This window comes from Diadema setosum, chromosome 9 (assembly GCF_964275005.1).
Source record: "Diadema setosum chromosome 9, eeDiaSeto1, whole genome shotgun sequence".
NCBI lineage: Eukaryota > Metazoa > Echinodermata > Echinoidea > Diadematoida > Diadematidae > Diadema > Diadema setosum.
The window spans coordinates 2,715,215-2,729,332 of NC_092693.1; the positions used below are offsets into that span (position 1 = coordinate 2,715,215).

Consider the following 14,118-nt stretch of genomic DNA (forward strand, 5'->3'; position numbering starts at 1 on the left):
TTTTACTCCAAAGCATACCGGGCTGGTCTCGGATCCTTTTGGCAGGGACATATACTTATACATATACATATATACAAGTACATGTTCTCTGGTAAGGTATATGAGAAAGTCCCTGTCCATGCAAGTGCTGAAAGTGTGGACATTCTTCATCTCGGCACTCTTCGATCCTTCATTTTTATAAAGGGGGCAGGTCCTAATTCTGCTAGCTTATCTTCCAAAAACCTGTGATATATAGGGGTAATTTTGCGCATTCCAAATGCCCATGATAGGGGTTCAAAATCCTAACCCAAGAGTCTGGAGCAATTAAGGTTCCGTTTTAGCAGATTAATAATTTAAATTGATTATTCTTCTCGTCTAAGCGGGATCATAAATATGCCAGTGACCCGGACTCCCGAGCTCCCCACCCCACCCCAAAAAACGTTCCGCGGCCCCTGCACACGAGTGTTTATTTTCTCGCAAAAATTGACTACTCAATATGTTCGTATCATTGCATCTCTCCGATCTGATCATCGCAAAAGAAAAAAGAAAGAAAGAAAGAGAAAAGGGATAAATGAGTATAGAGATAAATCTTCTAAAACCGCTCGTATATCTGTTTTCTTCCGCAGAAATCGTGTACGGAAGGAAATTTGCATTTGACGTTTTCAACACAATTGTACTGGGTTTGTGCTCTATGGAGCCTGTGCGCGACCCAAACGCACATACAGTACATGTTGTATTACATGCAGAGTTTAATATATTGAAGCGGTGGGCGTGACTTTTGAGAATAACAAACATGCATGAAAATGCCGCTGCGAACTTTCAGTTGTTCTCTTTCTCATGCGCCACTGCCAGGGTCAGACGTGCCAGCCCGGAGCCCAAGTACACACACGTGCGTGCAGCGTACAACTCCATTGATCTCACAGGAACTACATGTATACAGAGATCAGTGGTACAACTTGCTAACAGGTGTAAATCGTCAGCTATAACTGTAACCAACTGTCGGCAGCACCATGTCTTCCAAACCCCCTTACAAAATTGGTGAGTAATTTTTATCATGGCAGGTGGATAAATGTTCTGCGGTAAACTATCGACAGACTATCAGTATGAAACATGTAAGTAGCGCGTAGCCTCGTAGAGGGAAGTGAAATCTTGTGCCCAGGATTGCAATTGCCATCTGACTGATCGTTTCACTGCAGTATCGTTTTGTATAGCGCCATCTTCTGGTAGCATCCATATGTCACCCCAAGTCTGTCAAACTTGAAAAGACAAACATCCACTTCATATAATTGATTGAACATCAGTAGGGAAAGAAAGACAAAAGCGCTAATTTCCACCTCCATCAATAATATTGTTCTGTGAGCTCACATAATTACATCTCATGAGTTTACATGATAGCCATATAGTCAGGTCGCTTAGTGAAATTACCGTTACACGGCGGATAAAAGCACCAAATTTGGAGAGATGACCCTTCATGACCTACTCATTGATATTTGAGTAGGAGCCCTCTGTAATTTTTTTATTTTCATGGTATAAATGCTGAATTTCATTTTGCAGAAAATATCGCGGGCATGAAACTTTCGCAAATTCGCGAGGAGCTAATATTTGCAAAAGCAAAATGCGCGCGATTCTAAACAATGCATTTGATGCAGTGGCAATTCGCGGAATTTTCATGCTGCGAAAAAGACCGTCGGCTCTAAGTCACGAATCATTCGTGTCGCGAAAATAACACCGTATTTATGTATCTGAGGGAGTAAAGTAACAATAAAACGACGTTCACATTTGTTGTACATGTTTCAAGTTTCATGGAACTGGAAAACAGGAACCCATCTTGAATTCCTAGATCAACAAAGCATTTGAAACACGGAGGTGGTTGAATTAATGACCGATTTATGAAGAGAAAAACGCTTAATGCTGTTAAGGTGTCACAGTCCCTAATATTCCCAGTTTGAATACGTATACAATATCAAAGGGGCTTGGAACGTTTTCTAATGTCAAGGGGTGGGACATCACTGACCCTTGAACACCCCCCCCCCCTCCTCCCTCAACGGTTCACATCCCCCTCCATCCCCCCCCCCCCCCCCCATCATTAGAAAACGTTCTGCAGCCCCTTTAATATCGGGTCTATATTTATGTACATGTATAGTACATAAGTGAACCGCCAATAGTACATCACACTGTGACACCTCAACAGCATTTTCTATTCATAAATCGTAATATATTCAATAACCTCCATGTTTCAAATGCTTTGTTGATCACGGAATTCAAGATTGGGTTCATGTTTTTCTAGTCCCATAAAAAATGAAAAAAATACAACAAATTTAAACCTCTTTTTTGTTAGTTTACTTCCTCAGATACATAAATACAGTGTTATATTCACGACATGAAATTTTCGCACATTGGAGCTGACGGTCTTTTCGCAGCATGAAAATTCAGCGAATTGCCACTGGCATCTAATGCATTGTTCAGAATCGCGCGCATTTTGCTTTTGCGGATATTAGCTCCTCGCGAATTTGCGAAAGTTTCATGCCTGCAAAATTTTCTGCAAATTGAAATTCAGCATTTATACCATGAAAATGAACATTTTACAGAGGGCTCCTACTCAAATATCAATGAGTAGGTCCTGAGGGGTCATCTCTCCAAATTTGGTTCTTTTATCCGCCGTGTAACGGTAATCTCAATATTTGACATTAAGCGACCTGACTAATAATTTCAATGATCACCAAATGATTGGGGGACCCAGTGGCATTGACACCCCCACCCATACACACACACACACACACACACTGACAAATGTTCCACGGCCCCATGCAGCTGGAAGAGATTTTCATGCTAAAAACCTGCCCAGATTGACATTAGAAAATAAGTTTTGAAAGTGTTACCAGCCACTTTTTAACACATTCTCTTGTTCTGATCATCCCGCAGCCGACATCGAGCTGGCCGAGTTTGGTCGCAAGGAGATTGAGCTGGCTGAGAATGAGATGCCAGGTCTCATGATGATGAGGAAGAAGTATGGAGCCAGCAAACCTCTGAAGGGTGCACGCATTGCTGGCTGCCTGCACATGACCATCCAGACGGCTGTCCTCATTGAGACTCTGAAGGAGCTAGGAGCAGATGTAAGCCTCATCTTCTGCTTTTTACAGGAATTTAGCAGACTTGGGGAACAACTGGATGGGTTGAGTGAAAATTCAGGAAAACAGACGGATAGGAGCAGAGGTACATGTATAAAGTCTGCTTGGCATTTCCTGAAAAGAGGATTTGAGCAAGAGAGTGTAAACATTAAAAATTAGATGAAACTATATCTGCTCTTCATGGAAAGGTTACATGTACAAGAGTTGGGTTTGAATGAAAAAAAAATTACACAGAGAAATAAGAGTAGCAGTAAGTTTGGTCTTTGTTTTATAGAATGATGTGAGGAGTGTGGGTGTACTAAAGGAATTAAAAACCTAATAGTGTAGGGAAATCAAGGTGGTCTGATTGAGTCAGTTTCATTCGTTACCCAGGGGCGCACATTTAAAAAACTACAAATAGCGCCCGTCAGCCACGTATGCATAGAAGTGTACTCCATCAGTAAGGATCAATTTAACTCCAGTCAAGATTGTGTGCTCCTGTGTTTGTACTTTGTACACCCCTCCCCCTTCCCTTCACTCATGCTCTTTTCCTAAATTCTTTACCCTTGTGTTGTTCCTCATCTCCTTTGATGCTTTCCTATTCATATTTATCCCGAACAGGTTGCCTTTATCATCCTTTAGGTCATCACTGGCCCACCTCTGCATTTTGTGTCCTCCCCCTTTAATCCCTCTTCTTTTAAATCTGTTTGACTCCCTGCCTTTGACTCTAACCTACCCATTTTGTTTTCATTGTTCCATGTTCATAGCCCTCCTCAGACTGTGCTTGTTGTGTGTAGTCCCATGCTTACCCTTCATGTTTGTCATTTTGCCTCAGACAAAAATTCTGCTAGGATCAAAAGTTCAGGCGTTTTGACTCCATCCTATTTCCATAGAAGTCAGTGATAAAGCAGTACACAATTCATTGGGAGGATTCTTGAATTATCTGAGCTAGGCCAGCCTTCGTAAATCCATAGTATTCCTACACTACCAAATCTGTAAGTAAAATATTTAATATTGATTGTATGAGAGGGCTTTGAGTGAGTGGAGATGATGCTACTCTTTACTCCACAGAATGGTCATTGGTGTACATGTTTGGGACAGATACAGGAATTGAGTGAAAACCTCTCCAGGTTTAACACATAGAGCTATAGGAGTAGATGTCATGTTTGGGAATTCATTCCCAGAATTACAGCAAAACATTGCAGTCTTTATTGTTAATAGTGATGGTAGATGGGAATGAGATGTACAAGAGACATATATGGAGAAGCGACTGTTTGATCAAGTATACAGCCCAAGTATATTTGTCCATCTGTTTTTTGATGACCAGGTCCAGTGGTCAAGCAGCAACATCTTCTCCACCCAGGACCATGCGGCCGCTGCCATTGCAAAGACGGGGGTGCCAGTGTATGCCTGGAAGGGTGAGACGGATGAGGAGTTTGAGTGGTGCATTGAGCAGACTCTATTCTTTAGAGACGGCCAGCCCCTGAACATGATCCTGGATGATGGAAGCAATCTCACACACTTAATCCACAGGAAGTACCATCACCTCATGGAGGGTAAGAGGGCCTCTTTGTCTCCAGTGTGTTCTTTGTAGAAGAGATACTTTTATTGTGAGTGTATGTTTAATCTTAAATCACAAGACTTCAGAGAATATTGAACAACGCTGCACAAGTCCTGAAAGGTGCAGGAAGAACTGATCATATCACCCCTATTTTAAGGGAACTCCAGTGGCTCCGTGTGTCAAGAAGAATCGAGTCCAAGATTCTGACTCTTTTATGGAACATAATGCTCTCCATAATGCAGCACCTACGTATATCAGGGACCATCTTGTAATGAGACAGAATAGCTATCAATTACGATTGTCGTCATCTACTGTGCTGGTGATACCTCGCAGCCGAACCACCCATTATGGGGACTGTGCTTTTAGCTGTGTAGCACCAACCATGTGGAACAGGCTGCCTGGTAGTATTAGGAACATTCATAACCTCAAAGCTTTTCAGTCATGCTTTAATTGTCACCTGTTTATCAAGGTAGGACATCCTAGTTATCATTTGCATATATGTGTTTTTGTTAGATGTCTCAATTTATCAACTTATTCATTTGAATTATATTGTTGAGTAATTATAATGCATCAGTTATTGTAGCGCCTTGAGTGACATACCGTCAGAAAGTGCACATTAGAAGTATTTATTATTGTATAAACTGACATGTCTGAAGTTTGTATTTGTGACCACCGTTTGACATGTTCTGCCAAAACATCGTCATCTTTTGAAGGAGAATTTGAATGTGGTATCTTCATTTTGTTTATTATTCTCTTTTACTTTTGTTTTGAGCCAGGCATCAAAGGTTCTTCCGAGGAGACAACAGCAGGGATCCACCGTCTATACAAGCTGATGAGCGAGGGCTCCCTCCAGCTGCCTGTCATCAATGTCAATGATTGTGTCACCAAGGTGAGTAAATGGCTATTATGCTTTGTATTACATGTATATGATTATATATTTTTTGAAGAAGACAACAGTTAGTCATTTTTGTACAAGCAAGGAGAGGACAGTCGATAGGTTAATGCTTTTGAAGCCATTAGAGACTTGAATGCGTGGGTGCAAGATCACACAAAAGACCATTTGATGGATGCAACACACACTTTAAGGATAATTCATTTTGTCTTTGATTTGATTTGGAATAAATTGTATGACCCATCCATGTTTTATGAAATGTTAAGAAGCCTATGAATTTATCTTCAACAAATCACAAACTTACTGAAAAAAAATAGTTCTCACCTGCTTAGTGCATGAGCCATGTACATGACATGCATGTGCATGGATTGTTCTCTGTGTTTTGAAGTAGGTCTTGTGTAAGCTATGGTTGACTGCATCTGTCATAACATGGTAATCTGCACTAGAGCAAGTTTGACAACCTGTACGGCTGCCGCGAGTCTCTCGTTGACGGCATCAAGAGGGCGACAGATATCATGCTGGCTGGCAAGTGCTGCGTCGTGGCGGGGTACGGTGATGTCGGAAAGGGTAGCGCCCAATCTCTGAGAGCCTTTGGTGCTCGTGTTCTCATCACAGAGGTTGACCCCATCAATGCCCTTCAGGCTTCCATGGAAGGTTTGTAGTAGAAATAGACTATAAGGAGCTTTAGAAGCCTGTATCTGAATTATATGAGTTGATCAATGTTGTGTTATAATGTAGTTGGTTTGTTGTGCATTTCTTTTGTCAAAAAATCTTGTGAAACCTACACTTGCATATATAATGATGCAAGTCATGTAGTGAACTGCACATAGTATTGGCACATGTAAAAGTGCTAAAAATGTTTGTTGGGGAAAGCTGACTTTGAATGTTGCATTTGTCATTGTGCTGTAAGGGGAAATACTGGTTATCTAGATTTGTGAAAACAATAATTTGGATATACATGCATACATCAAAATGATGCTTACAAACCCTGTTTACACTGACAAGTGTTAATTTTAACAACTAGGGCCTACATGATTCTTCAGAAATAGATATTAAGAATTTCTTAAGTTGGTTTTGCTGCCATTGCTTCAAATAGTGTTCAACTTGATGAAGCATGCTTGTGAAATGACACAAAGAATCATGCAGTTTCCATCATTCAGATTTTTGCTTGCATGCATGGGTTCTTTAAAAAATAGAGTCATGGATATGTATGCTTTCAACTGTTGTTTGTGTGTGTTCAGGCTATGAGGTGATAACGATGGATAATGCCTGTGAGAGAGGCCACATTTTTGTTACTACCACTGGCTGCGAGCATGTCATTGATGGACATCACTTCCAGAGGATGAGAGATGACAGCATCATCTGTAACATTGGTCATTTCAGCTCAGAGTTTGATGTGCCCTGGCTCAACAAGAATGCTGTGGAGAAGGTCACTGTGAAACCACAGGTGAGCATAGAGATGGTACTATAAAGAACACTAGAGGGCTTACTACCTCATATTTGTTTCAGGATGATATTATTTTGCACACATGCTGATGTTTGAATATTTATTTTTGAGAGAGGCATTTAATGCATGCCATGAAAAAAAAGTTGGAAAAAATTACGATAGTGTACACACAAAAGAACTTTCTCATTTTTTTATTACTATGTACTACTATAAACATGTATTTTTTTATTGTCATGTGATGAAACCCGGAAGTAGGACTAGAAAATTGCACTTCATGCTTTTTTTTTCTTTTGCTTGTCAACCGATGAAAACTTGAAGTAGCACCAGAAATGTGAAATGGCCCCACCTTTAACCCTAAAAGGGCCGGGGGGGGGGGGGGGGGGGAATCCGCCCCCATTGACGTTTCGTGCTATAATTCTGTAACGTGAGAAGGCCTCGTCGCGAGGCTTCTTGACTTTGTTTGTTTAAGTCTCGCACAACTTTTGAGACCAAATTTGCAATGTCCACGCATACTTTTGCGAAGCCACGCCCATTTTTGTAATGGAATATCGCCCCAAAATGAGCACAATTTTGTGATTTTGTGTGCATTTCCTATGGAAAACAGTGCTCTGTCATGAAAGTCATAAAAACCTGATTATTTTTACAATTAATCACTTTCATTGATTAATTCTATGCTAATTATGGTAGAAAAGTGGTCAGTGACATTTTCCAATAAAAAAACAAAGAAAAAACAAAAGTTTAAAAACAAAGAAATACATAAGGAATTCTGAAAACAATAAAATACATAAATATTGAAATGAGTTTTGAAAGTTTTTGTGATGTACAATTGTTGAATATGCTAAAACAGATATACAGATAGAAAATTAGACTCTCAATGCTTTTAATTAGGCTAAAGTATGATCTTGAGCTTAATTTGCATGATTAATTAATTAAAATTAGAAATTGATTGTTTCAAAAAATCTTATGACACAATCTTGTATCCCCCCCCCCCCTCGGTCTTAGCATAGCAAAAAAAGCCCGACCCTTTTAGGGTTAAAAATGCAGTGCTGACTGTGCACTATAATGAAGTCATTTTTGTGATTAGGTTATGCGGAACCATGGACTTGATGTTATGTATTTTCTAATTCACTGTTTATGTTTCAGTGCAATCTGTGCCAAAAAAAAAGAAACATTTGATACTCAAAAGAGCTATAGATATACAAGTGTGAGGACACACAATAACAACAGCTTTCAAACATCCGAAAACTGTCAACACTATATCTTTCTGCAGGTTGACCGGTACACCCTGGCCAATGGACGTCATGTCATTGTCCTGGCAGAGGGCAGTCTGGTCAATTTGGGATGTGCCATGGGCCACCCGAGCTTTGTTATGTCGACCTCATTTACCAACCAAGTCCTGGCCCAGCTAGAACTCTGGCAGAATGGCAGCACATATGGTGTTGGAGTTCACAGGCTTCCTAAAAAGGTGAGTGACCACATTGATTGTAGTCCCGCCTGTTTGGGACGGCGTGCTGGTGGAACAGTTTTTTGACAAATGAAAAGTATTGCTTGTTGTTGGTACAAAAACACCAATGAGCTAGGCTCTGTTGTTCATTTATTGATTTGGATGTCATGCATTCTAACCACTATTAGAATATAATGTAGAAATATAATTTCTTATGAAACATTATAACTGAAGGAATACTGTCCATCAAAAGAAAATATATATATATATTTATATAATCTGCACAAGCTGTTCAATTGACAGACATTGATTTAATTGCTGCTTTCAAGTTACCAAACTAACATTGCTAATAAACTACTAGTAGTCAATGAACCAGCACTATGAAGTCATACCACTGTATTCAAAGGAACACACTCTCTCTAGGCAAATTCTTTTTTTGAGTTGATTGTTTAGATGTGTCCTTTTGAATCTGAATCAAAGATGAGTTAAATCGTCAAGTTTATCATGATTTCTTGCTACCGCAAATCTATTTCTTTAAGAATTTAAAAAAAAAAAATGCATTTCAAACAAAGCGTACTACTTCAAAGACACCTTCCTCTTTGGCAGCTTGATGAAGAAGTTGCACGACTTCACCTGGACCACCTTGGAGTAAAGCTGACACACCTGTCAGATTCTCAGGCCAAGTACCTTGGACTGCCCAAAGATGGACCTTACAAACCAGAGCACTACCGGTATTAGATCAAGTCTCGTTCCGCTGCTACTAAACGGTGAGAGAGATTATATGGAGAGAGAGAGATACTTTGAGGAAACAGCCAATGTTTCTGATGTCATACTCTGTATCTCATTTTGAACCCAGTCAGTGCCGGAGGCATGATGGAAGGTATCAAACTTAATTCAAGCATGTGACTTGCATTGTTGAACTGTACTTTACAACAAGGTTTGCAGTAGGTACAGTCTACACTTCAGTTCTTATCTGCAAAATTGCCCCATAGACCAACATAAGTTTCCAACTATATCTTTGATGTGCATGTGTTTTAAGTAATGTTTACTTGCACTTATATGTGTATATCAATGCCCTGGTCATAATGGTTTGAAATAGATATATGTGGATTCAGTCCACTGATTGGTAACTCTCGAATTTCCCTATGCAACTCAGGAGTGGAGGTGTGAGGTGTGAAGAAATACCCTCAGTAGCTATGGAAGAACTGCCCAATCTTTATCCAAGGTACCTGACCTCAAGAAAGATATTTATGTTGGGTTTTTTTTATTTCATTTCAATTTGTTTTCATATTTCTCATGAAAATGGCACCTGCTCTAGGACAAGTGCAATATGGTCTGAGGCAGGGCAATATTTTTACAATGTCGGCTGATGAGATATCAGCTTGAATTATGCCCAACATTAACACAGAAGTATAAAGATGTAAGGTTTTTTGTCTTTTGAACATGTATAAAGCTTGACTTTCTGTAGACATCTACAGGGATTTCACTAATCTTCTGGGGGCTATGGCAGTCTGTCATATGTAGTTGCACCTAGAAGGTAGATAATAGTAATAAATGAAAGCTGGACATGCATTGAAGTATTTTCTTCCATAGACTGTGTGTAAAAGATATGAATGGTACATTAGTCTTAATGAATACAGTCATGTGAGGAAACGGGTGTTCTTACATTATGAGTATAATTGGAGCTGACGATGTATGTGGAAACTTTTATGACAGAAATTGCACACAGAATTATATATGTATATATACATTAAGAAATTTTAGAAGAAATACCGTATACTAGAATTGCTGATATTTACATACATAGAATTTACATGAATGAACAAGTACCTATTGAGGAAGAAGTATGCATGCTAAATGACTTGCACACAAGAATTTTTGATGGTGAGAATGTAATGTAACATAATGTGTTTAAGGCCCGGTCCCACTGCACTTACGGATGCAAAGAGGATGTAAAGCGTACAAAAAATCTTGCCATCCGTTGGAAAACGCTACGAATCCGCTGTGTACCCATCGCATACGTGTTTCATCCGCTCTATCCATCGAGCATCCGTCCACTGTGATTTCATCCGCGCAAAAAGTTTTAAGCTGCTTAAAACTTTTAGAACGGATGAACTTTCCGCTGTGTACGATGTAAATCCGCGACATACGAGCAACAAACGTTGTATGTCCGTGCGGCATCCCTTAAACGTCCGCTGCATCCTCTCTGCATCCTCTGGGCATCCTCGCAACTCACATCCGCTGCAGCTAAAAACGGAAAGAGGGAGGAAAGATATGGTACGTGGAACGTCTTTACATCGTCAATAGCACGTTAATAGAAAGGATGTAAGCGTATGCATCTCGTATATAAAGCATTTCGAAAGCATCCCCCCTGCATCCGCTCTGCATCCACTCTGCATCCACTCTGCATCCGCTTTTTCTGCTATGCGTCCGTTTCGCAATTATCTCCGGTAACCCCTTCGGAGCTGTCACCCCCTTCCATCCGCTTTCATCCGCTAGGCTTCCGATGAACATACGTTTAACATCCTCGCTACATACTACCCACGTCCGTTCTATTTCCGTTCTGTTACCGCCAATTTTCGCCAATTTTGTCAATTTTTGGAGCGGATGAAAGCGGATGAAGCCATCCTCGAAATTTTGCTCGTCCGCTGTGTCCTTTCTGCATACGCTTTGTGTCCGTCGGCCAGTGGGACCGGGCCTTTACTAAGAGCAGTACTAAAATTTGTGACTACTGGAAATAAAACTATAATGTTTCAGTCATTGTTTCTCGTGGATAATTATGTCATGTTGATTATGTCATGTTAGGAAGTTTTTACATTATTTTGTGAACTTATTTCTATCTCAAAGTGTAATGTTGTCAAAATACATTGCCAAATCTATGGTCATAGGCAGTGTTTCACCAAACCAGTAGTTTAAAATTTAGAACATTCCAACAATGACTTGTACTATTTTTATGTAAACCAAAATGAGGGGTACCGGCATGCGGCAAAACTCAGTTTAGTATTTATATCATACCGTTAAAGTGTCACTCGAAATGATTTACCAGCTACTCGCTGAATTATAAGGATGAATAATGAGTAGTTTAATTGAGATAAAGACTAGACAACTGCATTAAATGAAAGTACATGTAGTACCGTGGTCAAGCCTATGTTTCTATTGGCTTTGTGTGCTGACGTGGATGAACATAGCATGCTGCAGTGATTTGTCTTTGAATAGGATGCTTCCAAATTCCGAATCCCGTTTTGCTCTCACTTTATCTGGTCTTCAAAACAAACATCCAAATGCATCCTTGTTCTCCAACCTGCCCCTCTTTCGTGTGCAAATATTTGCTAGTTTTTTTTGTTTTTTTTTTTTGTCTATCAGTTTTGTGCTGTTATCATTTTACAGTTATAGGGATAGTACAGTATTGGTGGAGATGAGAATTGGGCTTTAAACTTTTTGCGAGATACCAAGAAAACACTTATGATATAGTACAGAACATACCATTTTAAGAGGAATTCAAATTTTATTTGATGAAAATCGGGTTTAGAATGACTGAAACATCCAAAAACAAAGTAAAACAAAGTGATCGTAATAACGTGTGGGTCCCACACTCTATTATAATCACTCTTTTTTGGATATCTCAGCCATTTCAAAACCAATTTTCATCAAATAAATGTTGAATTTCTCATAGAATTACATGCTCTTTCATATTTCATAAGAGGTTTCTCATTATCTCACCAAAAAAATGTTAGAAACCTGAAATTAGGTATCAACCAAAACTGTAGCATCCCTTTAAACTCAAACACAAACAGTTATATCTGCCTGATTTTCAATGTGCTATATTTACAATGCATCCTTCTTCAGCCTACTCTTCTGTCCTCTTCTTTTCTTGTTAATAATTATTTCCTCTTTCATATTCACCTATACTTCATTTTCTTCAAGAAAAACATTCACAATGAACCTTTCTTCTTCTTCTGCAGCCTGCTCTTCTTTCTTGCACACATTTTATTCGTGTTGGTTGATGTTTTGTAATCCCTCCCTTTGATTTTTTAACATACCAAATTTGTTTGTCTCATTTCCATCCACCATTCTTCTGTAACCTATTTCTCTCTCCTCGAATCACACACGTTTATACCACCAGCTGTACACTTCTCTCATTCAACAGATGTACCAAAACGTGGTATGTTGAAGTCCACTCAGAGCAATATATCCATATTGCTTTTGCTCATTTTTTTGGACATATTTGTCTTCTAATCCATTTCCCATGCATATTATCCTGCTCAAATTTGGCAACCAATGTCCATTTACATTGCCCCCCCCCCCCCATTTACAAACAGTACTGACTTTGTGTTATATTTGAGTTCAGAAGTGTCAGTTTTTGTAACTTTGTTAGAATCAATTAAAACAATAAAGTTGGGTCTGCAGGATAGCGTGTCACGTTGGGTTTGTGGTGGTGGTAATGGTGTGTGGTTGCTGGGTGTGAGTGTGGATGGTGATGATGGTGATTGTGGTGGTGTGTGTTAATAAAAACCTTGGGTTGGGTTTGTTCGGGATTGTGTTGGTGATAGTGGTGTGTGGGTTTAGGGTTGGGGTTTGCAGATAGCGTGTCACGTTGGGTTTGTGGTGGTGGTGGAAATGGCATGAGTGTGGATGGTGATGATGGTGATGATGGTGGGGCTACAGACAGCTTGTCACGTCGGGTTTGTTCGAGATTGTGGCGACAGCGGTGTATGGTGGTGGTGTGTATACGTGTCACGTTGGGTTTGTTCGGGATTGTGGTGGCGACAGTGGTGTGTGGGGTTTGCTGGGCGTGAGTGTGGATAGTGGTGGTGTGTGTGCGCTACAGATAGCGTGTCACGTTGGGTTTGTTCGGGATTGTGGCGGTGAAGGTGGTGTGTGGTTGCTGGGAGGGAGTATGGATGATGGTGGTGGTGTGTGTGTTTAAGAAGAGTGTAGTTTTATAATTGGGTTGTGATGAGTGTGCCCGCGATTGCGTGAGGGGCTTGTGCTGCACGTCCACTCATGGCGACCATCAGGGGGAATTCCGCCCGACCATCCGGGGGTTGCATCTCTTTTATTGACTTCTGGGTGTTACGCATGAATGATTCCCGAGTAGCCTAGTCTTTTCTTACCAGCCGCTTTCTCTCAAATCTAGAGAGGATAGCATCCAAAATAACTTAACCACAGCATGTTGGGTGATGTAAAAAAAGACTAGCACGTGGAGACCAAACCCTATTGTCCGGATCAAGTGCTTACAACGTAGCTACAAAACAAAGAATTATAACCCCCTTGAAACCACAATCAAAGGGTTCCAGTGATTTTGTATGCAGTAGGTTGTGAATAGTGATGGCAGTTTCAATACACCAGACACTGGCCGCCGATTAAAAGGAACTTTGACCCTAAGTAATCTTCCAGTGTGGTCGAGGATTGAAATTCAAAAAACTGGAGTAGACAAATAAATGGATGAGGCAGTCAAGAGTTTTCTATACATTTTGCGTAAGAATACCAGGGTTTAGTGTCCCAGGCTTTCTACCCGTATTTATTAGCTCCGCATTTAAGACAGGACAGGTATCATAGATGCAGAATGTAAGAATTACAATAGTCACGCCCCATCGTACCAATAAACTTAAAAAAAAAGTACAAAGCAAAGCTCAAATTGTCCCCCTCTTAAATTCGTCACTTTGAGTTTGAGATCTAATGTACACC

The 14,118-nt window shown here is 40.1% G+C and overlaps 1 protein-coding gene across 1 annotated transcript; it reads left to right on the plus strand.

Annotated features, from left to right (window-relative positions):
• Positions 1–989: 989 nt before the first annotated feature.
• Positions 990–9,409, plus strand: LOC140232631 (adenosylhomocysteinase A-like). Its single transcript, XM_072312732.1, has 8 exons — positions 990–1,017; positions 2,902–3,092; positions 4,414–4,642; positions 5,424–5,536; positions 5,986–6,193; positions 6,781–6,986; positions 8,257–8,451; positions 9,037–9,409. Exons 1-8 carry the CDS (start codon positions 990–992, stop codon positions 9,166–9,168), a joined length of 1,302 nt encoding a protein of 433 aa, XP_072168833.1. The 3' UTR covers positions 9,169–9,409.
• The last annotated feature ends 4,709 nt before the right edge of the window (positions 9,410–14,118 follow it).

Coding starts and splice junctions, on each gene's coding strand:
- LOC140232631 (XM_072312732.1), top strand. CDS start 990: ATGTCTTCCAAACCCCCTTACAAAATTG. Junction 1,018..2,901: donor CAAACCCCCTTACAAAATTG/GTGAGTAATTTT, acceptor ATCATCCCGCAG/CCGACATCGAGCTGGCCGAG. Junction 8,452..9,036: donor TTCACAGGCTTCCTAAAAAG/GTGAGTGACCAC, acceptor CCTCTTTGGCAG/CTTGATGAAGAAGTTGCACG.